Here is a 26,875-nt window from a genome sequence, read left to right on the forward strand (position 1 = left end):
TGTGTGGGATGCTGAGTCGCAAAAGGTTATAACCAAGGTAACCTCATGTAATTTTAAGGTTACACATACCACACCTGATTCACACAAGTATGTTGTTTTTTACTTTTCAATTTATTATTCAAATAATGAGTATATAAAAACAAGACAAACCTAAATCTATAAAAACAAACTGTGCTAATCACTTACAATCTAACTGGTGAAGGTCCACCAGGCCTTTCAGGATGTCAAAAACCATAGTGAAAGGTAACGGGAAAGAACAGTATGTATTACTGTGAGTATGTACGCATATGATTACACGGAAGAGTCAAAATATATTGTGGTCTCCCAACTTCTAATGTATGTCTAAAAGGTTTTTTAACCAGAGCGAATGATCTGATATTATATTTTTAGTTTATTGGTCACTCTGTTTAGATTAACTTGCATTAATGTAGGGTAGCTGCGGGTTGTTTAATACACGCCAGCTATCCTATTGCCATTTATTCAATATGAGAGGTAGGAATCAGCGAATACACAAGTTCCTATTAACAAGTCGACATATATTTCGGCCTTTCTGACTCATACAGGACTCTCTCTGGTGCCGTTGGTCTGGATGTTGGTAATGGCCGTCTTCAGGACAGGGGCAGATTTGTACTTTTCCATAATAAATACTTTCCCATTAGTAGAACATCTAGATTGGAATACATAAAAAAGGAACACGTAAAAAGGTTGTATAGTTTGGGACATATTGTTCACCAATTCTTAAAAATGGTGTGGACTGCCAGTATTGGAACTGCAGTTACTTGGACTAACCTGAGAGTTTCTCAATTTCTTTGGGTCATATATGGTAGTATTTGTCGGCAATTTCAACAGGTTCCTACAGGTAGGGGAAGGCGACCTATCACCCCTTGCTCTCAACGTATCAGTCTCCCATTGATAGTGCCTTCCCCCCGACAACAAAAAACTGGGTGTACCCAATCTTATAACACTGTGTGTGGGATGGACACCTTCATCCAAATTAACAGGAGCTCTGTCCCTATCCACGGGGTGTTATTGTGAAAAGACGGATCCATCCATTCTTCTTAGATTTGTATTAAGAGTAAAGGCCACTATCCAGTCCTTGCCAAAACAGGTTTGAAGAAAGAGTTACCGCGGCTCATCTGATAAGGACGTCAAGTCTCCCGCTGATTGGGGTTGTCTTCTCTTTCAGGTGCACCGCAGATGCAAGAGGAGCAAGATGCGAGAACGTGGGCCAGGAGCCTCACAATGGAAGTACGTAGAGTTTTACCATTTTCCACTGAAGGGAGCAGGGCTAGCGTGAAAGGTGTGCTCTGTAGAGTTTGTGAGAAAAGCACTGTAAATGTCGAGATTGAGGGGTGCTTTGCACAGGTTGAGTAGGGCTAGGAGGGTGGCATTCCTCGCATGTGTGCACATAGTTTGGGAGTAGGGCGAACAGGTGTAATCTCACATTGTGTAAGTCGTGAATGTTACTTTTTATACCGCAAGGTTGCACTTGTGTTTCCGCTCAGGCATTGTGATAATTTATTTCCTCGTGCCAGCAATGTTTCTGCGCCTATCTCAGCGCTACACTTGCTATTTCCCCTTGAGGTTTGTGTTTTTACTTGCATTGTTCTAGACCTTGTGCTAATCATGGCCTCCTCCTGTCCCAAAGCACATCCTCTTATACACGTTCCTTTTTTCTCCAGGAACAGCCTCTATCGTCATTCCGATCCTGCTGCTTCTGCTCTTCGTCTTAATAGTCGGAGCTGTGTTCTGGTACAAGCACAAAATGAGTGGGTAAGTTATTAAACGACACCGAAATGGCATCTGCCAGTGCTGGCAATAGAAAATGCTCTACTAATTCAGCACCAAAGTTGTGATGTCAAGTGGAATCCCTTGGCACAGATGCTACCTATGACTTTGTGCCATTTTATGAATTTGTTATTTGTGTATTTGCTTAAAAGGGGACAAGTGAATTAATAATGTAAAACCACTTTGTGCCTTCGAAGTAAAGCTCTTTCTATTGTGACGTTCATCGGTTGTTTGCATACTGCCCAACCAGCACTAGCGGTAACAAAAATACTGTTTCTTGTGCAGATTAATCTGGATTATTTAAACACGCGCCGCTACTCTGCATGAGGCTTTAGGGCATGTTTATTTTAAAGCCAACATGACCCATTCTATGTATGGGTGACGTTTCTCAAGCCAAATCATCTAAATGGTTTATGATTCGGCCAAAGCCAAATAACCAATAAACGAGGGTTGGTTGAAGATGGGCTGCCAAATGATGTTGGGGGGCATACGTAATTTTTTTAAATTTAAACATTTGTGTATTACCCATGGCCACAGGTATCTCACCATTATTAAAGGGGCAGAGTAAAAAAAACTTAACAGATCATTAAGTTAGTAAGAAGTAGTATGGGCAAAGTAGGAGACAGTTCATGCTTGAAGTGTTAGTCATACTTATCGAATAAAGTTTTCAACAGTCGATTTAATTCTGAGTAGGAGGACCAATTTCTTAAATGTGGAGGTAAGGAGTTCCACATGGCGGGGGCTGTGGTGCTGAAGCTAACCCCTCCTGCTTTGGCTGGTTTAAAGTGTCGAACAGCTAGTGTAAACTGGTCAGCGGAGCGGAGTGAGCGACCGTACTGTTTCTTTGTGATGCAATTGTTCCACGTATATGGGGGCTTCCTTGTAGATGCAATGATGCTTTATAGTCCATGTTTTGAAGTCAATCCGTGCTTTTATTGGTAGCCAATGGACATCTTGTCAAGTTGCAGAAATGTGGTGCAATTCGCAGAGGCCCAGAGGGCTTTTTTTTTTTAAGCAGATGTAGCTTAGCTAGATTGGACACGGATGTGCTTTTGAATAGGGAAGTACAATAGTCTCGTTTGCTGAGGAATAATGGCTCTGGGGAGCGTGAGGCAGTTGTTGGGGCTCGGGAATTGTCTGCTTAATGAGATAAGTTTGGCGGTGTGGGAGGTTAAAGATGCCCGGGCATGGATATGCCTCGTCATGTTTAATTCTGCATCAAGGTAGACCGCAGGGTTTTGGCATGTTTGAGGACAGGAATGGTAGCACAGTCAATGGTCAACAAGGCGTAAGAGGGGTCAAGGGCTTGGAGGCGAGCGGGTGAGCCCACAATGAGTAGCTCTGTCTTCTCATCATTCAGGCAAATGTTATGGGTAGCCATCCAAGACTGGATGATGCAGAAGACTTAATGATGTTAGTCATTAGTGTATTTGCCGGAAAGGGGGGGGATGAGAATTTGCGTGTCATCCTCAAAGTTGGTGCAGGTGATTCCTATGGTGTCAAGTATATCAGAGAGGTTTAGTGTAGGTGTTGTAGAGGGTCGGGGAAAGGCAAGAGCCTTGTGGGACACCAAGAGGGACAGGGATGTGTTCGGCTGAGTGGTTGTCAATGAAGACGCTGGAGGTATTTTCACTTAAAAAGGATTTGATCCATCGGAATGCCTCGGGTGAGAAGTGGAATATCGAGGAACGGTTTTGGCAGAGTAGTTTGTGGTCCACAAGATCAAATGTAGCAGAGACATCTAGGAAGAGTAGGATCGCAGCATTGCCAGCATCTCTAATGCTGTTAAGTTGTATTTTTAGATCGATAAGGGCCATTGGGTTTCAGTCGGAAGCCAGATTGTCTGATGCCAAGGACAATGTGTTCTAGGAATTGCTGGCATTGTAAGTAAGCAATGCGGTCTAGGATTTTGAGCAGGAAGGGTATTGTGTTAATGGGCCTGTATTTGGTATGTAATGTCGGGCCCAGGGAGTTTATTTTTTGTAGTAAGGTGTTGACCCATGCTGCTTTAATAGTAGTGGATACTGTGCATGAATTGAATGAGGAATTAACAAATTCTGTGATGGGGTATGGCTGGGGCGCAGAACTTTGATGTTGGCAGGGCACGTATCTCCTTTGCAGTTGAGGGATTGAGGGCTTGGGGGGTATTCAGAAGAGACGCTTGGGATACAGGTTGAAGGGAGAAGCTAGGGGCTGGCTCTGGGAGGGATGTTGGGGGGGGGCTATATTTAGGTGGTATTATGATGGACTGGTGCATAGGTTTGGCAGCAAGTAGGGCTTTTTTAGTCATTATTTTGTTAGAGTAGATTGATTTTGGTAGTTAAATCAGTTTGTATAGCAGTGCACCATGCTTTGTCAGGCTGTACTATGGAGGTTTGCGCACAATGGTTTTCTAAGTCTCGCAAGATGGCGAAGAGTTCCTCAGTATTGGAGCTTGCCCTGCTAGTTCTGTTGCCATAGGAGGCAGCTTTCGTCACAAAAAAATAGCGACCTTGTAGGTGTTGGAAGTGGTGGGAGTAGGGCGGCATCTTGTGTAGATGCTCAGTGGCTCTTTTCTGTCTGCGGAGCAGAACTAGTTAATCTCTGAACCAGATATTAGCGAGTTTGAAAGATTTCAGAGATTTGTATTTGAAGGGAGCATGTTGATCTAGCATGACTAGCAAGCTGTCGTGGTAGGCGAGAGCCACAGGGCTCATGGAGTTGTGAGTCCATGTTTCAATGAGTGACCAAGATGGGTTTAAGAATTTCATGAGTGAGCTTCCGAGTGCTTCTCACTAGGATTTCGATGGGTGGTGGTAGGGGCTTCATGTGATGTAGTTTACATTCAATCAGATGGTGATCGGACCCGGGGACTGGGCTGATGAGATATGTCGATGGTCGAGTTGGTTGAAAGTATCCAGTTGAGGCTGCATCCCTTCGTGTGGGTGGGGGGGCAGAGACAAGTTGTGAGAGGTTCATGTCGTGGAGGGCTTGGACCACAGTGGTAGCTTTTGGATCAGTAGGATCTTTGAAACCCAGATTTAAGTCACCTAAAATTATGCATTTGGTGGCTGGTTTGAGGAAGGGTGGTATGAGGAGAGGGATTGCAGAGTCTGGTGAGCTGGAGGTATTAGGTTGACTGTAGAATGGTGAAAGATGTCTGGGGATTAGTGTTGAGCTTAAGTAATAGCGTTTCATATCCCTCAGTAGGAGGCAGAGGAAGGAATCGGGTATGGAGGTCAGATTTGTAAATGACGGCGACTCCGCCACCAATGGAGTTGGCACACTAGGTTATGTGGATCGAGTAGTTGAGGGGGGGGGGGTAGGAGGTGCGGCAGGAGGGCGGTGGTAATGCAATGCTGAGCATAGGGACCAAGGCACTATGTAGCCAAGATTCAGTGATGGTTAGTAGATGATGAGAGATGATGATGAGGTCATGAGCTTCTATAGTGTGGACACCCAGGGATCTGATGTTGATGAGGGTGCAATTAAGTGGTTTGCTTTGGGTTGGCATGTGAACTCATGGTAGGGGGGGAGATGTTCCGGTGGTGGTGGATGCGAAGTCTGTCTGGAAAGCCGAAGCAGTCTGAGGTTGGCTGAGATAGGGTAGGAGAGCTGTTGGAGATCAACGGGGTGCCGCGATGTTCTAGTGCTCGGGTTGTGTAATCTTAGGGCTATACAGCTGGGAAAACCCACCAATATGTGTCAACTACAAAAATGTATTGATGTGACGTACTCTAGCTGAAGGTTTTTGGAAGCCACAGACTAGTGGAAAAGGAGTGTATATACGGTATTTGGGGGTGGGGACAGTTTTAGCTGTTGCAATTTTGTATCATTGGCCATACTTGATCGGACATTTTATAGAGTATAAGGAATGGGAGGAATGCTGGGAAAGTTATCAGTTCAGTTTCTCAAACATGACAGCATAGTGCTCAAAATGTCTAGTTTGGTTAGTTGAATTTATTCTTCACCCTCTGCAAGCTATACACTATATATATTTTTTGTGTATCCTTCTATTGTAATGGGTGTTGACCCTCTTTAAATCAGGGGGGCTTTAATAATGGGGACCTACTAGACTGAGAGTTGCCGACTCAAAACTAAACCCTTAGTCGGGGTGGTTCTTACACATACACCCTCGTTGTCTGAGAGGATCTCCCCACAAAGTAGTGAGGGATACTTTGGGACCTGGAGTGCTTTATCGCAGAAGGCTAAGCATTCTTGTACACACTCTTTAAGTAGATGTTCTGTTCAGTGGAGGCAGATAAGCAGGGTTTTTGAAGCTAGATAAGTTTTAAGTTTGTAAGGTATTCAGGCTGGCAGGAGAAGGAAAAGGTAAGGTCAGGACATCATCTAACCTGCTTTAGGTGCATCCCCAAAGCTGCGATACCTTAAGGCTTTACAGTTCATGAGACAGTTGTAACAAAGTTATACTGATTATGATTCTTAGGCTTCCGGTTGGGGATTGATTTTTGATATTTAAGGACAGTCTGCCATCTGCCTCCTTTTGATGGAACTGTAAAATGCCATGAAGCTTGCAGAGACAACCAGCCCTCGTGTTTTCGCTGATCTGTGGTATTTTTCTAGGTTTCCCCTTAACTGAAGGGAGGGGAAACGTGCTTAATGCGTTCCTAGGATTTCCCCACTCCATCTGTCTTTCTGACAGCAACACAGCCTCTCCATCCTCATCAAAATCATGTTTGTAGTTCTAAAAAGCAGGTGGAAATCCATAGAGATTCATTGTAGTGACTGGTCCCGTGTTTGTTCATGGTAGCCACCCTTACCAATCATTTACTGGCTGGGTAGAAAAAAGGCTTTGGAAACTGGGCACTGGGTAGATTTCTATTACGTTTTACCATCCTTGTGGGCAATCAATAAAATTGGCACACATTAAATGGGGGTTACGTGTTGGGCACTCTCGGGTCATGTCCCCCAATGACTGAAGAGGGGTTCTGCAGGAGAGGCAGCAGTGCATTCCATAGCCTTCAAGTATTAACGACTCTTGCATGTTTCCTCTTTCCTGTGGTGGCAGTGCGAAGGGCTTCCAACATCAACGCATGACAAATGGTGCCATGAATGTGGAGATCGGGAACCCGTCCTATAAAATGTATGAGGGAGATCCGGATGACGATGTGGGGGAGCTACTTGATGCTGATTTTGCTCTGGATCCTGATAAGGTAAATCTTTCATACAGTGCTACTTGGCAGAGTTCTTGTAATTGCTGTAAGAGACGCTGCTATCCAGTCTAATAGTACTCGATTTATCGACCTCTGGTGGGGAAATGAAGTGCTGGTCCGAACCTCCTTGGGTTTTGCCTTGACAACTGCAGGTGGCAGGCACATAGCTCTCCTCTCTGGAGTGAGTGCTGAGCTTACTCTTTTGCAGTAATCAAGAACCCCGAAGGCTACTTATTTAAGAGGGAAATTAATCTGTAATTCATGCATCCTGATAAATTGAATATTTATGAAAAATAAAACTTTGTTTGGAAAAATAAACTGTGGCCAAAAATCCACACACACACACACCCACACTACGAGGAGGAGAGCTAATCTTCTGTCTCAGGTTTAAAATGTTGCTTAACAATCCCTTAGATCATGAATATAATTGTGATTTAATCTTGCTGCAAGGTTTTGTACTCAACCAAAACATCAATAATGTACACAGCACCTCATAGACACAGAACTCTGGTTGAAGGTCAGGGACAGATGGGAAGGACTCATATGGGCCAACATGGGTCACAGGGAGTCTGCCCCTGACAGCAGTGGTGGGCCGGGCCTGAACGCAAGCCCACAAATATCTAGGGTTGGGGCAAAGCTCATGCTCACGACTAGAATCTGGGGAAACAGGCTTATTAAGGGGTTCCACAATCTGAGATGGGGAGGGGAGTGGAAGGATAGGGGGGGGGGGGGTCAGGACGGTGGGGAATGTAGTCGCACCAGGCGGAATTGGTTATTTCCAAGGGATGCTGGAGGCCTCGGGACTGAACAGACGAGATCAGTACAAGTATTTGCAACTTAGGCACGCCTTACAGCAATATATCGACAGGCTCGATGGGCTCCCCCAGACCTCCCCGATTGAAAGGAATGTACTGGATCAGGAGATTGAGGGGCAACACATTTCCCCCCTTTATAGGGCTATAAGTAATCACTCGACAGGGTCTCTGAATGATTTAAGGGAGAGATGGGTCAGGGACTTGCGGGGTATAGACAAGAAAGAATGGCGGGAAGCAGTACAGTGCCCCAGGGAGGTGTCTATGGCAGCGCAGTTAAGGATGATGGACTTTAAATATTTGCACAGAATATATTACGCCAAGGAGGGGTTAAGAAAGATGGGCAGAGGGGAGGACGACACCTGCCCTAAATATAAAAACCCATAAAGGGACCTTTATCTATATGGTATGGCACTGCCCAGAGCTGCAGAGATACTGGAGGAAGGTGCGGCAGGAAGTTGAAGAGGCCTGGGAGAGACCTTTACACCAATCCCCAAGGGGGAGGGGTAGTACTGTTGATATGGGGTGAGGAGGAAGTTGATACATGATGGATGCTTCCTAAACATTGCATGCATTGTGGCTAAAAGGGATATAGCGCAAAAGTGAAGGAGTCCGGAAACCCCCAAAGTTTGCGGCATGGAGATCAGACATGGACGTGGTAAAGAGGTGTACAAAGTAACAAGACTAAGGGAAACAGTGTTTCCCAGCACTGACAGCAGAAAGGATCTGTCGGGTTCCCCATGACAAATGAGCAAAAGCCAGTGTAGTGAAGCTGAAGGCTTCACTGAAAAAAGAGCAGGCCAAAATCAAAAATAAAAGCAATAGGTTTGTGGGTCTTTAGAAATGGAAGGAAAGGTGCTATAAAGAGAAATCTTTCCTAACACCCACCAGTGTAAAAAAAAAAAAAAAGTCATAAGATTTTAAAAAATAAGACAGTTATAGACAAATCAATATTTTTCTTTGGCACTATGCATGAAAACTATTTACAAATTATTCATATTATATTTTCAAATCTGGGGGTATGTGAATACATGGAATGTTCTGTCCTGTCAATTGTGTGTGTTAATTACGGATGTCTTGTAATTGGATGCAATAGCCTGGGAAGGTCTCTGCTTAAACTTTAGAAAAATGAAATCATGAATGCACATTTAAAATTCGTTTTTACTTAAAATAGGTGTTTGATTTGCTATCTTTCTCTTTATTCAAATAGCAGATGTATTGTAATCCCAATATAGTAGCTTCAACTTGACGGCACACTTGCTGTGTGTAAAGTTTTAATGATGATTTTGGCTGTTATGGATGCTGTGCAAATAGCATCAGTCTGTGTTTGCAGAGCCTCCATCGGTGCAGGCCCAAGGTGGCACTGTGGAGCAGCCGACCATTGAGTGCACTGGGAGAATCTGATATTCTGAGCCCCTCTATGTTCAGAACAAGGTCTACCAGAGCTCTGAATATTTGAGATCTCTAAGCCGACACAGAGGAGGATTTTTCAGAACCTCTATTGGTATAGGGTTCTGAGAGAGACTCTGTGGGCCTGCATTGTGTCCACCAAGTTTAACCAAACTCACTGGTAATGTGACTGAGCAGTAAGACTTTGACCGAACAGTAGAGGATATTGGTGTAAAGTACAAGTCGTATATACCATGGTTGCCGTTCAACAGATTGTACACACAGATGAGCATCAAAAATATATTATAACACCGTTTTGTCAAGCTCAGAAAATAAGATAAGTCAAATTCTGGAGCTTGTGGATCTGTTTAGAACACGTGCTCTGCATAGTTCGACATCTAGTGGTAGTCACAGTGCATTACAAGATTTGTTATCAAAACTCGAAAATGGACGTTGACAGGGCGTGTTAGTTATACTATCCCTAGTGTGATGTATATTGTACCAATGGTCCTTCACGTGTCAAGGTCCCTGTTTTTGTACGCCATCGAAGATGGTCGCAAATGCAGAGTTCTCTTCCAGGCTGATGCCTTTAATTAGTTGAAAGTTTACTTGTAGACTTTCTTTCATTATTGTTCGCTTTGCCGCACGGCCAACAGACTGCCCGATGGCTATCGACGAACAATCTCCTTGTCGATGACTGACTGATCTATGATCAGATGTGGCCTACACTGGCATCTTCGGCTCTGGCCCATTACAGGAGGAAAAGAGGGGGGAGTTTCTTCATACTAACCTCTTTAGAGAATGCATTTTCTGTCATCCCCTTTCCCTTTTTCTCACCAATCTGCACTTGTAAAAAATAATGAACAAAACCCCCTTTAAATTTTGCCCTACCTGCCACTGGAAATTCCTGTGGATGGACACGCACAGAGTGTGCAATTACTTTCTCCCGAGGGATCACCCCGAAAAAGTTTGCAAATCCTGTACACTTTTTCGACTTAAAACTTAAAAGGATCGGCACACCAAAAGCTGGGCCTCTCATGCCATGCAGGCCCGAGGCCTCCATTGACGTTGACGGAAGACTCCAGCAAGGGCAATATCGGGGTCATGAGTGACGATGAAGGCAAGTCCCATGTGTGGGCCCCCAACTCGAAGAAGCAGGCCAGCGGCTCTGTGATGGAGAAGACCCCTTGTGGCCAGAGAACACAGAAGCACAAGGACACTAGACACCCCACGGCCGACTTGCAACGATACCGTCGACGCCCATATGGTGGCCACGGAGATAGCCTTAGGTTCCTCACTGTCCTCTAGGCCATCACGTACGCTTTCGCCACATAATAGGCCTCCAAAGCTGAATCCGAAGGTCGGTTCGGACACCGCACCCCTCCTTTTGGGTGCCGAAAAACGGGCGGTGAAAGAAAACGCAGAAAATGCAGGAGTTAATCAAGAAACACGTCAGTGCTTCCCTGCTTAAATCAAGGTCACCGAAAAATTGCAAATTTCAACGCCTTTACCCTCGAAAAGCACACGGGCTGCAATTCCCCCCCTTTAGACTCTATTAGGGGCTATGCACCACAAAGATCAAACTCCCTCCCAGGCCACCCCTATCATGTCAGGGTTCCCACCATCATGTGACTATACACCTGCACGGTTTAATAAAATCTTGAGAAGGATGTCAAATTTGTGGACTTTATGGACAGACACCCAGATCAACTGTCATCCCTTAAAGATGCCTGTTGGGGAGAATTCTCAGAAATGTGCTAATTCCCGCCACCTTGAGACCCCCAACTTTGCTGGATTTTGAGGACTTGATTTTTTTTAACCTGGAGAGAGTGAGACCCTTTTTTCCACCCTCTCATGTATTTTAATGTGATTTCTGAACTTTGTGTTTCTTTTGGTTATGGAGCCTGACAAACTCCATAGGCATCATCTTTTACATTGTGCCACACAGCACCTTCAGTGCAGTGACACAGGGAAGTCTTCCAGATTTCCCAAAGGTTTAAATACCTTTTCTCGGATAAACTACTGTTTCCCAGAGCAGTAAAGTGAAATTGCGTTTACTTACTGTTAGGCAGAATTGCATGCAGTACCCTCTTGGACCAACACATACAATTAGGACTGCAGGTGTAAGCAAAACCAACCTTTGGTATAAGTCTGTACTACACAGCTTTGTGGTAGCGAGCCAAGCAGCCAGGGTTATCTCAAGAGGGAATGTGAGCAGTACAAGGATGTTACACAGAGGTCTTACAATCACAGTGGTTCAAGTAGACACTTGTACTCAAGGTTTCTTGGTAAAACACGTATTTATTACACAATCATTTAGAAAACATTCACTAGAAGGAGGCAACTTAATATCGTACACAAATACGCTTCAGTACCAAAACAATACGTTTCTGAGTAAATTAGACTCCCCGGAAATGGGAGCAAATTAGCAGTTCAGTCCCTTTTAAATATGAGGGAAAGGGCACAAGTTAACAGAATAAATCACATTTACTTTCTTAGGCAGTGCAAATAGTTTGTTCACTGGAGGACTTGATTCAGTTCAATAGGTCTAGGCCAAAGTCAATGGACTAGTGTCTTGAATAGGAAAGAGCAGTTGTTGAAGTAAACAGTAGAGTTCTTAGAAGTAGTTTGTACGAAAAAGAATTATATGTTGGGTGACAAGCTGATTAGGCCTGCAAGTTGGGAAAGTTCTGTGAACTTTCAGCGCGAGAAAGGCCGTCTCTCAATCGGGTTGGCACAGTACCTCAGTATGAAAAAGATGCAGCTGAAGATGTTGGTTCCTGGCAGTTCCTGCAGATCCCACTGTTCCTGAGCCTCAGTCGTGGGGACAAGAGGGAGGACGTCGGGGGATTCCTGCACTGCACGGGATCGTCGGGAAATGCTGACAAAATGGAGTCACTTCAGTTCGAGTAGCTGTTGTCAAGCACACAACCTGGTGTCCTTCCCCCTGGTTAATCCTAAGCAGCTCCGAGAATGGTATCCAGGTTGCTTCCGAGTTGATTGGTCCCACTTTCGTTCCAGTGGTCGAGTCGGCTTTCCGGTCCCAGAGACTCTCCTTTTAAACAGTTTTTTCCCATTCATTCCAGCCTAACTGCCACTCACCAAGCAGGGTGGCTTTCCTTGCCGGACAGTCAGTCAGCCAATCACGCCAGAGTGCATTTGGGTCTCCTAGGAGAATAAGGATAGGGAGTTTCAGGCACCTCTCACTTCCTGCCCACCCCAGACACTCCAGAGGTGGTTTTCAGTCCTGACGCCCGCCAAAGGCATAGAAACAGAGGGCCCAAACCTAGTTTGGCGCACAGAGACAAACTCTAGAACGACCTTTCCAAAAAGAAATGGCGAAAAAAGAAGACTGGGACCCGTTTAAACAAAGGGGCTTAAGGTGCCATCTTGAAAAACATGGCTCTCGTGATTTTTAGCTACCGGTGTTCGTGGTCGGGAAAAATCATGGTAGTTCATTGTAAAACCACTGCCAACAGCCATTTCGATAGGAAAGGGTAACATTTGACTGCTACATGAGTTTCTAGACACAGGTGATACTAGGTAACCCCTGCAGCACTTCATAGGAAGATAGTTTGTGCTGGGTCTAGGAATTTGAAAAGACTACTAGTCGATTTCACTTTACTTTCTCTGGGAAACAGTAGTTTATTCCAGAGATGGGATTTAAACCTTGGGACAGCCTAAAAGGCTTCCCCTGTGTCACAGCACTGAGGGTGCTGTGTGACACAAATGAAAAAGATGATGCCTATGGAGATGTCTAAAACTCCATAACCAAAAGAAATAAAAACAGAAAACAAACAGAATTAAAAAGTACAGAGTCCCAACGTTCAGCAAAAGAGCTGGGGGTCTCTAAGGTAGAGAGGAATTAGCACATTTTTAAAATTCTCCCCAACACTTAGATTTGTAACTTTCTAGACCCCGCAGACACTATCTTAGAAATCTTAGAATAGGGTACTGGAGGGGTTACTTAGTATCCCCTTTGTCATATTCTCATGTAACATTTTTATGGTACCCTTTCCTCACTGAATGGCTGGTGGCAGTGGTTTACTTTTAACTACCGTGGTGTGCATTTGCAGCTGCAGTAAAGCACCCAAAGATGCCATTTTTGTCAAAATGGCTGCAGTCTTCTTTTTTTGCCATTTCATTGTGGAAAGGTCCTGCTTGAGATTTACTATGCACGCCAAACCAGGTTTGGTCCCTTTGTTCGCTTTGCCTTTGGCAGGATTCACGAGTGAAGGCTCTAGGGTGTCTGGCGGGGGCAGGAAATGAGGGAGGTGCCCGAAACTCCTTGTGCTTAGTCTCCTAGGAGACCCAAATGCACTCTGTGATGATTGGCCAACTGACTGTCCAACAAGGACAGCCACCCTGCTGGGTGACTGACAGCTAGGCTGGAATGAATGGGAGAAACCTGAATAAAAGGTGACGCTTTTGGCTTGGAAGGCAGAGTCGACCACTGGATGAAGGACCGAACAAGAACTTGAAGAGGACGCCTGCTGCAACTCCTTGACCGTTGGTTTGCTTGGTGAAACCCTGCTGCTGTGCTGAAACTCCAAATTCGTATCGACAGAGAAGCCCCTGCAAGGATGACTTCTCCCCTTGAGTTGGTGGGACCAATCAACTCCAAAGTAAGCCACCTGGACATCTTCTCGGAGCTGGTTGCATTTCCACGAAGTTGCTGCTGGAAACCGAATAGCCAGGGAGAGGAACACCAGATTGTGTGTGTTGCTTTTAAGTTGGCCAAGAGCTCCACAAAGAACCTCTGGACTCTCAAGATTCAGTACTGACTGAGTTAGAGCCCCCTCAAGAGTGCGGGACCCCAGAAGCGGGGAAAGTCCATCTCGACAGCCAGAAATCGCGTTGTTGCTATTTGCGATAGTCGCAAGGAGTTTAAACACTGAATTGCCACTTGTTTGAAGATTGCCGGTTGCGAGCGATGACCGTCCTATTGCAGTGCAAGAGTCCCCAGAAGTCCTCCCTTTTGTGCCCACGACTGAGGCCCAGGAACAGTGAGATCTCCAGAGCTGCACAGTAACATGAGTCATCTGCCACACTTTTTCTTCCATTCAAAGGTACTGTAAAGTCTGAGAGAACTTGCCTCTTGTTGAAGAGTTGCTTGCATCTTCTACTACACACAAATCTAAACAGCTTGTGACCCTGCATTGATTCTTCTTTTCTTCAAAGACTTCTAAAACATTGTGCAAATACTTTTTCTACTTACCTACCAGAAGTGCTTCAGCTCATGTAGACATTTGCCCATTGAATTTGGCTTAACCTGTTGTACTGATAACTCTGCTTAGGGGATCCAAAATTATTTGCCTGCTTAAGAATATTTGTGATCTCTTGTTTGTTCTAATAACCTTTTCCTTTGACCGATTCCTAAGAAAGTTCTAAATGCTACAGTAAGATATTAAATGTCCCCAGCACCCTAGCTATTGAAGTCGCCTGAGGGTGTAGGTTGTGACTGTGAGCCATCCCAAAAGCGTCCTTACTGATTTAGTAACTACATTGTGTGTTTTGAAGTGTATTTGTGTGTTGCTTTTATATTGCTCCCTTCTGAAAAAGGCTTATTCTAACAAATCTCTGTAACTCCCCTACAGCTCACATTGAGCCCTTTTGAGATAAGCCTGGCTGCTCAACACGCTACCAACCTGTGTAGTACAGACTTTTACCAAAGGTTGGGTTCCTATTGCCAAGAGGTCAGGGTTATTGTAGTGCACCCAAAGGGTACTGCATACAATCTTTGCCTAACAATGCCTCACAACCAGCGACCTCAGCACAGCAGCGCCCTGTAAAGAAGTCTCGTCTTGAGCCACAGCCTAGCACCTCTGTTCTAGGCATCCCGGCATTGACCTACCAAGACCCCTCTCAGGATATCTCCTATGATGACCCCTCAGGGTCACAGGACCCAGAGTCTTAAGGGGACCTTTTATAGTTGAGACCAAGACCAATTTTTTGATGATGATGACGACATATACACAATTCAGTTGCCAGACCACCAGGACCAGCCGGTAGCAGATTCTCCCGTTGATAACCATCTACAATACAATGAATTGCTACTTAAGGCTGCACAACACTTTAACATCGACACTCAGAAAGCACAGGTTGACAGACTTTGTGGAATACTTTATTGGGGACAAAAGGTCTGCCACCCAGTTTATTCCGCTCCTGCAGTCTGTACAAAGACTCATCCAACCATCCCTACTGGCGCCTAGTTTGACTAGGGCAGTGAACAGCCGAATAGAAAAACTATTCAGACCGGCGCCCACTGACCCCCTTTATATTAGGTGTCTGCTTAAACCTGATTTGTTAGTGGTCACCACCACCAGAAAGAGGACAGGCACTCCCCCGGCGTTGGCAGAGGCCCCACCAGACAAGGAAAGCAAAAAATATATATACTTTTGGGAGAAAGGTCTCCTCTTCAGCGGCATACCAGACCAGAATCGCCAACAACACTACGCTTCTAGCGAGTTAAGGCTTGAACAAATGGGATGACCTGGAATGCCAAATCGAAGCCGTCCCCAGACCCCGGGTCTCGTCTTCCCCCTCCACTGAGAGGGTTCAAAACATGCTGCTCTCAATCCCTCACATTGTAGCTGGTCGCGAGGTGACTGTATGCAGGGCCATGCGACTGTTGGGGATGATGGCCTCCTGCATTTACATAGTCCTACACGCACGTTTGCGCATGTGCCCCATGCAAGAGTGGCTCAGCAGCCAGTGGTGACAGGCCAGCGGACAATGGGACGATCTAATGGTTGTCTCGGCAGCCCTCCTTCTCTCTCTGCAGTGGTGGTCGAGGGAAAACCTCTTGAAGGGGAAGACCTTCACCACCCCCGCAGTAGAAGCCGCTCTCACTACGGACGGATCTCTGACGGGGTGGGGAGGGGATCACCTCCTTCACCGCACGATGCACAGTGTTTGGTCGCCAGCAGTAGCGTCCAACTACACAAACCTGTTGGAATTGTTGGCAATGTTCAAAGCCCTAAAAGCTTTTCAGACGCAACTTCAGGGGAAGACAGTACTGGTACTCATGGACAGCACCACGGCCATGTATTACCTGAACAAACAGGGGGGCACACACGCTCTCCAGGGCTATCCAAACTGTCCCAGAACATTTGGAAGTGGGCTCTCAAACACAGGATGTTCCTCCTGTCTCAACACGTTCCAAGGGAACTCAATCTTCTGGCAGACATGCTCAGCAGAGACTTCCCTCTACCCACAGAGTACGAATGGGAGCAACACGAAGACCTCGTCTTCAACGTCTTTGCAGAATAGCGCTTCCTGGAGATTGACTTGTTTGCAACTCTGGAAAACGCACAATTCCAAGATTACTCCCCCAGGTATCCCCAGAACCACTCCAACGGGGACAGTCTCTGGATAACCTGGTCAGGGAAATTTGTCTACATTCCCCTCCCCCCCCCCCCACCACCACCCCCCCGACTCAACAAGATAGTGCACAAGATGCACCAGGAACCAGTCACAATAATTATGGTGGCCCATATGTGGGCCCACCAAACCTTGTTCTCCCATCAGATGGAGATGTCAATCTCTCCTCCAATGAAATGGCCTTGCCCATTCAACATGCTTTCACAAGACAAGGGGGAGACACTCCATCCTTGCCCGCAAACTCTCAACTTAGCAGCCTGGCTCCTGAAGTCATAGAAATCGGGCACGTCCGACTTCCTCAGAGATGTATGGATATTCTTAAAGAGGCAGGAAAGCCTAACACCAGACACTGCTACTCCAATAAGTGGAAACGCTTCATCATCTGGTGCCATTCTAAGAGCATCAATCCCATTGACTGCTCTCCTACTCACATTGTGTTATACCTGACTCATCTATGGGACTCGGGTTTTTAATTCACTGAAAGTCCACCTGGCTGCACTTTCAGCATACACTACGTCCCAAAAGGAGTTGTGGTGCAAGATTCCAGTAATCAAAGCATTTATGGAAGAGGTTAAAAGACTTCATCCCCCTGTTTGAAACCCAGCCCCTTGGTGGGACCTGAATGGAGGCTCGGACTGGCCTATAGGGCAATAGGCCCATGGCCGAAACAAAAACACAAATTGCTGATGTAGGCCAGTTTTTTGGGCCAATCTGTGGCTAGTTGTTTTGACCAGTGTTGCTGGACAAATAATCTTTAAAATGCACAGTTTGAATCACACTTCATCAAACAACTCTGCCTTGGTTGCTATTCAAACAGTGTCACAAAAGGAATGAATTGCCATTTGCAACTGTGGGCCACTTTCTCGTTGGTGCCCGGGTCAATTATATGGTCCAGTCCGACCCTGCGAATGTGGTATTAACTAGACTAATGGATCCCCTTTTGAACCTATGAATAAGGCTAGCCTTAAGGCTCTCACTTACAAGACTGCCTTCCTAGTGGCAGTCACTTCAATTAGAAGAGTCAGTGACTTACAGGCCCGTTCAGTTCAAGACCCTTTTGTTATAATTCACCAAGAAAAGGTGGTTTTGCGCACTCACCCTAGCTTTGCGCCTAAATTAATTTCAAAGTCCCATGTGAACCAATCAATAGAACTGCCCACCTTCTTCCAGAACCCCACTAACATGGCAGAAAAGAGCCTACACACACTTACAATGTTTCAAGAGTCGTGGGCTCAAGAGGCAGCAGCACCAGGGTCATCATGCCTTACTATGGAGAGCCATAAACATGGTTTTCCCCCTATCAAGGGAAAGATTTGTGCTTTGAAAGAGAGTTGGTTCCTAGTCACCTGCATTGAAAAAAGTGTGTGACTACATGTACCAGAATCCTTAGAGAATTTAATGAGAATTAATCAGACACAACTGAAAAGGAAAAGAAACACAGCCTCCCTGATGATTGATAGTCAAGAAAACGTTTGGGGGAGACTAACTGTTGCTTTAGCAGGTAAATCTGACTGGGAATCAGAGTGCGTGCCTCATCTCCATTTCTTCTTACACACTTGATGTGCGTAGAGCGGTCATATATTATCTGGAAAAGACGAGACCACTAAGAAAGACTAATCCATTTTTCGTTTCAGTGGCAGCTGGTAGAGAAGGAGATCCTGACTCTAAGTCATCCATCTCAAAGTAGATTGTAAACTACATCACACTCTGCTACACTCTTGCCAAGAGAGATCTGCCCTTGAAGCCTAGAGCACACTCTACTCGGGGCACTGGGGTTTCCATAGCATTCATTGCAAATGTTCCACTCTAATCCATTTGCAAAGCAGCAACATGGAGTTCTTTACACACCTTTACAAAACACTACTGCCTAGATACTCACTCTAGGTCTGATTCTCACGTGGAACAAGCGGTAAGAAGACATCTTTTTACTACTGTTCCTTCTCACACCCCGCCTCCAACTCTGCGTACTGCTCGCTAGTCTATGCACAGCATGCGACTCTAAGCAGGTTCACAAGCATCAGAAGACATGCATTACTTACCGTAATAGCATTCCTGATGATTGTATCTGCTTGGATTCATAAACGCTCACCCTTCCTCCCCGCTCGGAGTAGAGCCATCTTACTACTTTCTCTCTATCTGTACTCACTCAAGTTAGTCATAAGGCTCCCTCACGGCAGAAAAACAACAACCGGAGGGACCGCGACGCATAAAGGATCTTGGGTACACTACATGTCACGTTGGGGATAGTGTTACAAGCATGCCCATGTCGACGTCCCCTTTCGATCCTCAAAAGACTAAATGCAATACCCTGCGATTACCACTAGATGTCGGTCTATATGCACAGCATTTGAATCTAAGCAGATACAATCATCAGAAATGCTATTACGCTGAGTAATGGATGTCATATACCCACATGCAACACAACATTGTTGTTGAATTGGCCCACAAACTACACTTTATATCAAAACTGTTATACACACACAACACTGTTAAATAGGCTAAAGTTGGTAGAGGGAGGATTGGGATGTATCACAAGCATTATAATTTCAGTTTATAAGGCATACACGTGCACAAAACTATCTTAAGAACTCCAGCCCTATCTTAGTCACAGCAGACAATAGTATAGGGTTGGAGCCTCTAGTACAAAACCAGATCCTTAGAGTGAGTTAAAATGAATAATCAGTTCACCCAAAGGGTTTAACGGACACGATACATTAGTCAAGCATGGTTATAGTGATGTAGTTCGTAAGAGGGAAGATACAGATATACCTTGAAGGAAGCCACCAATCTCAGGTGGCTAGGAGGACCACAGACAAGATTCTTATACCCATGTTACTCCAACAAAAGTAAGGCAAGGGTGGCTGCAAGAGAGAACTTTATACACTAATGGATTTAATGGGACACCAGGGGGTGAAAAAAAGAGGAATGCAACCAGGCCCCTTGAACCACAACTAAGAACCCCAGTGACTCCTAGGCTGTTAGGTATGACTGCTGTCACTGTTCGTTGCTGCAGTAGAGGTCCAGTGTTAACTAGGGCAGAGCTGACTTTGTTTGACAGCTATGCCCGGCAAGAAGGCAGTTACAGTCTCCATTCGCAACTTCACAGTTAAGGATAACATCAAGCTGGACGTAAGGCTTTTTACTGATGTAGGGACCTGTGAGTTGTCAGAAATGTGAGGCGGACAACTTGGTAGAGGTTTTTCATAAGATGCTGTTTTTTATTAACTCAAAAGGGTTGGACAAACTCCTCACTACACCTACCCAGATGAGGATTTCCCTGTCTATCGAAATAAACGAAAGGAAACGCTAGCAAAAGGAATCTGTCCTTCACACTCATACTTTCAACAAACTTAACAAGGTAATATATGGCAATTCAAATGTAGCAAAAATATGTTATGCCCAATATAAACTTGATGACAATTTCTCCTTGTAACTTGGGTGAGATCCCCATCCCAAGATTCAAACAGGATTTTCAACCAACAGTTCAAAATAGTAAGATTCTGTCTTGCAACAAAGTTCTAATGATAAAGTTCTTCTTGCTCCAAACAGTCACACTTGGACTTTGATCAACAGTTCAAAACATCCAACAAGTCTGTATCTCTCCAGAGAGTTCAACACAACTTCTTCTTAGAAAACAAGAATACTTCCACAGTTCATCTGTATCAACAAAAATGCTTTTGTCCGGATGATTCCACAACTGTTAACAATAGACTTTAGTGGTTTTACCACTTCTTATTCTCCCGTCTTAAACCACAAAACAGTACTTCAATGACTTTGTACTGGTTCACTCACCTGCTCAGGACTATTACTGCAAAGTCCTTTGCCCTGGTATACTTGCCTGCCAGGACCCAATGAAACTCTGAACACTACTACAAGTAATTGTGTGGTAAACTACTTTTTGGTGCGGTTTGTTCCACATGCAATGCAGGTTTTGCTCCTCTCATTCTGAATACTTCTATCAGGAGGGCAACTTTCCTGCCACTTTTTTTCCCACAATGATAATCACCAAGTGCTGATAATGGCTTTTTCCGACACTTGCTCTTCTTTGGTTTAGACAATGATTGTTTACGTCTTTTCCAACTATTGCTTCTTTCTCACTCTGGCAATAAGGTTTACAATCATCTTGCTTCGTAATTGTCCTCTCTTGGCTTAGGTAATGTCTGTTCTTATTAGCTTCTTGCAATATTGCCCTCTATTGTCTTTGGCAATTACTCTGACCTTTTATATGTATGATACCTCTCTTGTCTGTTCCCAAAGTTCTGATCCTGCCACTTTAGCTTCTTTGTATCAGTTCGATATTCAATTATTATTATCATTATTCTCCAGCATGGGGTCCGACATGGATTCACATGCTCATGAATATTCCCAGTCAGGCTGGGAATCCTCAGTAAAAGAAAAAACAGTTTCACTTTAACTTACAAACTGTCTTTCCCCTATAAACTAATCACTGAGCTCTGGGTCATACTGCCCTCTCCCTAAACCCCTCCTCTGGCAGCCATCTTCAGATTTTTACCACATGTTCAAGTGTTGGGAGTCCTGGTGTTTTGCTCAGAGAGCTTTTCTGCGTTTTCGTGCTTTTTCGTTAAAGAATTCTGATTTTTGTCAAATGGAGCCTGTGTGCTCTTTCGTTCCTTTGACTGGCAAGCAGGGATCTGTTTGTCAGCGTCTTTCATTACCCCTCAAAGGCAAGAATCATCAAGTTTTTATCGAAGGTTCCAGAAGGTCATCGGGCCTACACCGCACGCCGGACCATGTCGGAGGAGAAGGACAGAGGTTCTCTCTTCAAGCTCTGCTTCAGCTGCAGTTTGAGGAACGCGTTTGTGGAATTCGAAAACTCCAAATGCCTCGGTCTCCACCCGGACCACAAGGAAGCGGATTGCAAGATTGGCCTTGGATTCACCAAATACCATCAAGGATCGACACAGTAGACTGGCGGCAAGGCTAAACTACAAGGAATCTACCCCATGTAGCAAGCAAGGTCATGCCTCACCCAGGACCGGCCGTTTTGAGGAGCAGGCTCCTAAGTCCTTTGGGGGTGCTGTTAGGCAAAGTTTGAAAGCAGTACCATCTGGGAACACTACAAACAACTATGACTACAGGTATAGGCAACCCAACCTTTGGCGTAAGCTTGTACTACACAGTTTTGATAGCGTGTTGAGCAGCAAGGCTTATATCAATAAGAGCTGTAGTGTAGTTACACAAAGATTCACAGTTACAGGTATTCAAATAAACTCTTACACTCAAGGTTTCTTGCATTAACAATTAATGTATCCGTCAGTTATAAAGCCTTCTTCAGAAGGGAGCAATAGTATAGTAACAAATATACTTCAATACTGTGCACTTTGAGTTTCTGAATCAGACCGGGCCCTTTTGGGATGGCCCACAGACACAACCGGGTAATATTCTACAGGGGTGACCCCACACTCTGGTGATATTCCCTCCTACTAAGTGAGGATAAGTAATATGTATTTATACAAAAGGAAGGAACATACAACAAGCTATATCAGACACAACCTACACCCACAGGTGACTTCAGTAACAAGGTTGCCGGGGACATTAATACCTTACTGTTGCCATTCAGAATACTCTTTAAAAGTCGGTAAAAGGCAAAGGTTATTAGAACACAAGAGATTAGAAATATTCTTAAGCAGTGCAGATACTTCTAGAGTTCACTAGAAGAGTCATTCATTCAATAGGCTAAGCCAAAGTCAATGGGTAAAAGTCTTGGATAGGATAAAGCACCTCTGGTGAGTAATGGAAGTCTATGCACAAATTCTTAGGAGTCTTTGATGAAAAGAAGAATCAAATGTAGGGCCACTAGCTGATTAGACTTGTGAGTTGTGGAAGTTACAAGCACGTCCAGAGTAAGAGGTATGTTCTCTTAGGCTAGTTTTACAGTACCTTGTTAAAGGAGAAAAGGTGCAGCTGGTGACTTCTGTTCCTGTGCAACTCTGCAGAGCTCACTGTTCCTGGGCCTCAGTCATGGGGACAAGAGGGAGGATGTCGGGGGGACTCCTGCACTGGACTGGCACTGTAAAAAAACGGACAACCGGCAAACTTTACTTTCAGTGGCTGTTTCGCGTTTCTGCTCCTTGCGGTACAGCAAATAGCAATAAGCGCGGTTCCTGGCTATCAAGGTGGACTGTCCTCACTTCTGGGGTCCCGCACTCTTCTGAGGGGGCTCAGGGTTGGTCAGTCCTGCTTCGTGGGAGTCCGGAGGATCTTCCAAAAGCTTTAGGAAATTCAACCGGCTCCAAGATGGGTGTCCAGGTGGCTTACTTTGGAGTTGATTGGTCCCACCAACTCAAAGGGAGAAGTCATCCTTGCAGGCGCTTTTCTGTTGATGTGAACTTGGCAAGTAGTCAGTGCAGCTGGGCATTACCGGGCAAACAACGTTCCAGGAGTTGCAGCAGGTGTCCTCTTCAAGCTCTTCTTCGTCCAGTGGTCGACTCTGCCCTCCAAGCCAAAAGACTTGCCTTTTATTGAGTTCTCTCCCATTCATTCCAGCCTAGCTGTCACTCACACAGCAGGGTGGCTGTCCTTGCTGGACAGTCATCCAGCCAATCACCACAGAGTGCATTTGGGTCTCCTAGGAGATTAAAGACCAGGGAGTTTCAGGCACCTCCCTCACTTCCTGCCTACCCCATACACTCTGGAGCCAGAGGTGGTTTCACTCCTGAAGGCCGCCAAAGGCGAATGAACGAAGAGACCAAACCTGGTTTGGTGCGCAGAGAAAAACTCTAGAAGTGTCTTTCCACAAAGACATGGCGGAAAACAAAGACCGGGGACCATTTTAGCAAGGACGGCTAGACGCCATTTTGAAAAAGATGGCTCCCGCGGTTGTTACTGCGTCTGCAAACGGTCACGGTAAATGCAAACCTTGGTAGTTCAAAACGAAACCACTGCCACCAGCCAGTCAATCGAGGAAAGCGTAACATAAAAAATCTTACATGAGCATTTAGACACGAGGGATACTAAGTAACCCCTCCATCACTCTATTGTAGGATAGGGTGTGCTGGGTCAAGCAAGTACAATGCTAAGTAAAGTCAATTTCACTTCCCAGAGAAGGTATTTAAACCTTTGGAAATCGAAAAGACTGAAGGTGCTGTGTGACACAATTGTAAAAGATGATGCCTATGGAGTTGGATAGACGCCATAACCAAAAGTGGAAAAAAAGGGTCACACACTTGCCAGGTTAAAAAAAACCAAGTCTTAAAAATCCAGAAAAATTGAGGGGGGTTTCAAGACTAGGCCAAGCACTGCAAGTCATTTTCCGTTGGGGTCGCTGCGCAAGAGGTTCCCGTGCTGAGCAGGGCGAGCTCATCATCACCATCTGCCTCCGTCTCACGCCATCGCTCCAATTTCTCTTCAAAGATAAAATCAGCTAACCCAGAGAAACTGCGGGAGAAGCTGGAGAAGGCCAAGGCGCAGGGTAAGGTGTCCGACCTGCCCCTGAAGGCCCAGCTGGTCCACACTAATTCATCCTAAACGATTGAGCTGGTGGCGGTCACCCTCTCGAAAGCTAAAGGGGCTGACCTGGTCCAGGGGGCCCCAAATGGGCCCAGAGTGGCCCTTCCTCCCAGGTGGGAGGCTTCGGCCAAGCTGGTGGGGAAGTCACCGGAGAAGAGGATGCCAGCCGTGAGACCGGTGGGCAAAGTGCAATGGCTGTTGACAAGGACGATCGCCACGGTGCGGACCATCAAGTCGCTGCTTGGCATGATGTTGTTGTGCATCTCGGCGATCAAACTCTGCAGGTTGCGGATATGACCCCTCCAGGAATTCCTGGACGCTTGGTGGGTCCAGGTGTCCGGAAAATTTGCAGATAGGATTGTGCTCGACGAGGAGTTCCATCGAGTGATAATGTGGTGGGGTGTGCCCTCCAACATCGTCTGGGGCACAGATTTCCAGAGCCCTCCGTACCAGGAGACGGTCACCACGAACGCTTCCCTGGAGGGCTGGGGAGCCCACACTAGACGTCTCCACGCCAGAGGCCTTTGGCTACCGGAGGAGAGGGATCTCCACATCGATGTCCTGGAACTACGAGCAGTATTCTGGGCCCTCAAATCGATCTTTCCATCCTTCAAGGGCAAGGTGTTGAGGATCTTCACGGACAATACCACCACGATGTTCTACATCAGGAAGCGGGGGGAACCAGATCCCCAACGCTCTCCAGAGAGGCGCAGGACTTGTGGCACTGGGCCGTCGCCCAAGAAATGTTTCTTGTGTTTTTCACCTGGCAGGAGTTCAGAACACCATCGCCGACTCCCTCAGCAGTGCGCTGCGCTCTTGCCCCGAGTGGGAGCCTTGGCAGGATCAAGTGGACAACCTCTTCCTCAGGGGGGGGGCGGAGGGCAGGCCCTAGATCAATTTGTTTGCGACAGCAACAAACTTCAAATGCCAGAGATTTGCCAGTAGGTTCCACCAGCCGGGGAGCATGGGGGACGCGGTCTCCTTCCCGTAGGAAGGCCTGCCTGTTCCTGTACGTGTTCCCGCCATTACCCCCTGCTGCGAGTCATCAATCGACTCAAGCAGTGCTGATGCAGGATTCATCCCGGCATGGCGGAGGCAGAATTGAAACCTGGACCTTCTCAGCCTGTCAACGTTGCCTCCAGTCAAGCTGCCAGTGGTTGCGGGTCTGCTCGCTAGAGAAGGAGGCGAAATTCTCCATCATGACCCAGGATCGCTGAACCTGAAGGCCTGGCTCCTGTAGCTTTAGAGTTCGGTGGGTACAAGCTACCGGCGTACTGCAGGGAGGTCCTTGCCAGGGCCAGAGCGTCGTCGACTCTGAAGTCCTACGGGCACAAGTGGAAGCATTTCACGACTTGGTGCCGGATGCTAAGATCAACCCTCTGAGGGTCACAGCCCATCAGATCCTTCCGTACTTGTCTTTGGCTAAGGCGGGGCTGGCCCATGCCTTCATCAAAATGCAGCTGGTGGCTTTCTCCCACTACACCAGGTCTCTGGGACGGTCATCTCTGTGGTCACACTGTCTAGTCAAGGAGTTCCTCAAAGGACTGTTTCGATCGTTCCCGCTTGTGCAGGCGCCTGCCCCGGCGTGGGACCTCAACGTGGTACTGACGAGGCTCATGGGAGCACTTTTCGAGACTATGCATCTATCTCCTCTCAAGTTCTTTTCGTGGAAAATGGCTTTTCTCATGGCCATCACCTCTGCAGGAGGGTAGGTGAGATCCAGCCCCTGTCCTGCAAGCGGCCTTATCTGGCTTTCCACGAGATGAGGGTGGTGCTGGGGACGCACCCCTCCTTCATGTCAAATGTTCGGTCAGAATTCCACCACAACAAACCTTTGGTGTTGCCTGTGTTTTTTCCGACGCTGTCACCGCCGGCTGAAAGGACTTTGCACATGCTGTATGTGGTGCATGCTTGGAAGTTCTGTGTGGCACGCACAAAGGGATTCCGGAAGAAGTCTCAACTTTTTGTGAACTTTGGTCCTGTGAACCATGGGAAGGCCTTGTCTAAGACATCCACCTCCAGGTGGCTCTCCAGATGCATCACTCAGTCACCCATTGGCAAATTGACCGCTGCTTGGCTGTCCGACAGCCCATTCTACCAGAGCGATCGCTGCGACGACGGCGTTCCTCTCTGGTGTGCCCCTGCTGGACATATTCAGGGCTGCTATGTGGAGGTCTACCTACACCTTCACGAAATTCTACTGTGTCGACAGTCCAGAGTTGCCCAAGCAGTGCTACACAACCTGTTCACTTGAAGATGAGCCTGGTGAGGAGGTAAGAGTAATTGCTTCTGTTGAGCCTTGCCACCTCCCGTGGTTGTGTATGTACTGCTATGTATTATTTATTCATAAAGTATGTGAATCCATGACAGACCCCATACTGGAGAAGCAACAAGTTGCTTACCTTTAACTGTTGTTCTCCAGCATGGGTCTGGCATGGATTCACATGCAGACCCTCCCTCCTACTCCTCTGCGGCTCTTCTTGGTCATACTGCCACTTTATGTGCTATCAAATCTAAAGATGGCTGCCAGAAGAGGGGCTTAGGGAGAGGGCAGTCATTGATTGGGGCAGTATGACCCAGTGATCAGTGATTACTTTATAAACTGTCTTTCTCCTATAAACCAAAGTGAAACTGTTTTTTTCTTTTACTGAGGATTCCCAGCCGGACTACCGGGAATATTCATGATCACGTGAATCCATGCCAGACCCATGCTAGAGAACAACAGTTACAGGGAAGTAAATTGTTCCTTCTGCCACTTCAATTGCTTTACATTAGTTGGGTATTCAAAACAGTTAGAGCTGGTCAGCGGGCGATCACGGAGCGTTACGGGGTCACACAATGCTAGTGAACTCACCCGGGTATCGCATACTCGTCTGCTCT

The 26,875-nt window shown here is 46.2% G+C and overlaps 1 protein-coding gene across 2 annotated transcripts in view; it reads left to right on the forward strand.

Annotated features, from left to right (window-relative positions):
* LRP1 (LDL receptor related protein 1) overlaps window positions 1-26,875 on the forward strand; it is a 1,300,039-nt gene that overhangs the window by 1,253,183 nt on the left and 19,981 nt on the right. For both annotated transcript variants that reach the window (XM_069653565.1, XM_069653566.1), the window contains exons 86-88: window positions 1,187-1,248; window positions 1,683-1,773; window positions 6,797-6,941. In XM_069653565.1, the coding sequence (XP_069509666.1) occupies window positions 1,187-1,248; window positions 1,683-1,773; window positions 6,797-6,941 (298 nt within the window). The remainder of the gene's footprint in view (window positions 1-1,186; window positions 1,249-1,682; window positions 1,774-6,796; window positions 6,942-26,875) is intronic.

This window comes from Ambystoma mexicanum, chromosome 3q (assembly GCF_040938575.1).
Source record: "Ambystoma mexicanum isolate Mex_15411 chromosome 3q, UKY_AmexF1_1, whole genome shotgun sequence".
NCBI lineage: Eukaryota > Metazoa > Chordata > Amphibia > Caudata > Ambystomatidae > Ambystoma > Ambystoma mexicanum.